Source organism: Artemia sp. Qi Xiang Cuo, chromosome 17 (genome assembly GCF_049724085.1).
Source record: "Artemia sp. Qi Xiang Cuo chromosome 17, ASM4972408v1, whole genome shotgun sequence".
NCBI lineage: Eukaryota > Metazoa > Arthropoda > Branchiopoda > Anostraca > Artemiidae > Artemia > Artemia sp. Qi Xiang Cuo.
In genome coordinates, this window is record NC_142810.1 from 44,872,910 (window position 1) to 44,875,409 (window position 2,500).

Genomic DNA, 2,500 nt, shown 5'->3' on the forward strand with positions numbered 1-2,500 from the left:
GCACCACTAAAGTGGAGGGAAAAATTGCCTCTTCCTTTTGGATTGTCAAAAATACCTTTTTTGTATTTTCGTTAAAAAAACCCCTGGATTTAAAAATGTATATTTTATCTATCTTCATTAATCCTTGCCCCCCTTTCGCCTTCAGCTTAAAGAATTTGCGCCCCTGAGATCCTTCACCAAAGCTTAATTTAAAGCTTTGTATAGAGTTTATCGTTTTTTTTTGGTGTGGGGGGGGGAGGGGAGGCTGGCTTATGCATGACAAATAAGTGCTAAGGCTGTCTTGATTTTCAGGGGTTTTACCGGGCTGTCTTAACCTTTTATAGTGAAGAAATTTGATACTTCTTAAGAAGTTGTACTTCCGCTTCTGACTCCTTTGTAGCTTCTACCATGACTGCATCTTTAAAATGTGAGCTCTGTTTGTGGGTGAGCCAAAAAAAAAGAAAAGTATATTTGGCTAGTTACCTGGGATACTTTTGGCTAGCTAGTTGATACGAGTAGTAGTTTAAGTGGAAGATTGAGTGATTTGCAAAATAATCCGTTTAATGTTGATGATTATTTGTTGACGGATATTGGAAATGATGGGTCGCAAATCAGTTTTCGTCCATCTCTTGATAGTAAATATCGTCAGTTATCAACTTTGGAGGAGTTAGGCCGGTCTGTATTTCATGCATGTACATGGAATTGTCATTTAACGTCTTCTTACCATGAGATTTTTGATTTTATTTCCCGGTCTAATAATTTACATATAATGGCATTATGTGAAACATTTTTGGGTCATGATACTGTTCTTTTGTCCTTTAATTTTCCAGGTTATGAACTGATTGCTCGAAGTCGAACGTCAATGGGACGTGGAGGCCTGGCTTTCATTGTCCGACAGGATTTGAATTGGAAAATTAGAAAGGATTTGGACATTTGGAAGGAGGGTAAGATAGAAACCCTTGGTATAGAAACTCAGTTTGAAAATCGAGCTTGTATTTTTACTGTTGTATATAAGCCACCAAGTGCATCATTTGAAGAGTTTGCTGAAGGATTTGAATGTCTTGCTGCAAAGGTAAATAGATCTAGTCAAGAGTTTATATGTATGGGAGACTTTAATTTTGATTTGTTAAATGTACGTGGACCAAATTTGGATTTTTTGAGCCTGATGATGTCAAATGATTTATACCCGACCGTGAGCTATTCCAGCGAGAACTCATCGGATGCATTCGGAAACGGCTTATCGATAATGTCAGTATTGTGTCTTCAGCGATACTAACGCTAAAGCGTACTGCTCTGATTGTTATAAGCCCAGCCTCCGACCATCAGTTCACGCGTTGGTATTGTATTCTGAATTCTGTTAGTGAAGAAACACTAACAGAATTCAGAATGCAATACCAATGCGTGAAGCTGGTCGGAAGCCAGGCTTATATCTGAACAAATTTGAAGAACAAATTAGTGTAGTATTAACTGGAGACACAGATACATGAATCGATAGATCATCCGTCGGAAGCATTTGAAAAGTTTAACTGGAATAGCTCACGGTCGGGTATAAATCATTTGACATCATCAGGCTCAAAAAATCCAAATTTGGTCCACGTACATTTAACAAATCAAAATTAAAGTCTCCCATACATATAAACTCTTGACTAGATCTATTTACCTTTGCAGCAAGACATTCAAATCCTTCAGCAAACTCTTCAAATGATGCACTTGGTGGCTTATATACAACAGTAAAAATACAAGCTCGATTTTCAAACTGAGTTTCTATACCAAGGGTTTCTATCTTACCCTCCTTCCAAATGTCCAAATCCTTTCTAATTTTCCAATTCAAATCCTGTCGGACAATGAAAGCCAGGCCTCCACGTCCCATTGACGTTCGACTTCGAGCAATCAGTTCATAACCTGGAAAATTAAAGGACAAAAGAACAGTATCATGACCCAAAAGTGTTTCACATAATGCCATTATATGTAAATTATTAGATCGGGAAATAAAATAAAAAATCTCATGGTAAGAAGACGTTAAATGACAATTCCATATGCATGAATGAAATCCAGACCGGCCTAACTCCTTCAAAGTTGATAACTGACGATATTTACTATCAAGATATGGACAAAAACTAATTTGCGACCCATCATTTCCAATATCCGTCAACAAATAATCATCAACATTAAACGGATTATTTTGCAAATCACTCAATCTTCCACTTAAACTACTACTCGTATCAACTAGCTAGCCAAAAGTATCCCAGGTAACTAGCCAAATATACTTTTCTTTTTTTTTTGGCTCACCCAGAAACAGAGCTCACATTTTAAAGATGCAGTCATGGTAGAAGCTACAAAGGAGTCAGAAGCGGAAGTACTACTTCTTAAGAAGTATCAAATTTCTTCACTATAAAAGGTTAAGACAGCCCAGTAAAACCCCTGAAAATCAAGACAGCCTTATCACTTATTTGTCATGCATAACCCAACCTGCCCTCCCCCCCCCACACCCAAAAAAAACTAGAAACTCGATACAAATCTT

General features: G+C 37.4%; 1 protein-coding gene across 1 annotated transcript in view; it reads right to left on the reverse strand.

Moving 5' to 3' along the window:
• Nucleotides 1-1,501: 1,501 nt before the first annotated feature.
• The window catches only part of LOC148942243 (uncharacterized), a 7,337-nt gene continuing 6,338 nt past the window's right edge, over nt 1,502-2,500 (reverse strand). The window contains exon 2 of the mRNA XM_089103592.1: nt 1,502-1,881. Within this exon, the coding sequence (XP_088959718.1) occupies nt 1,502-1,881 (380 nt within the window). The remainder of the gene's footprint in view (nt 1,882-2,500) is intronic.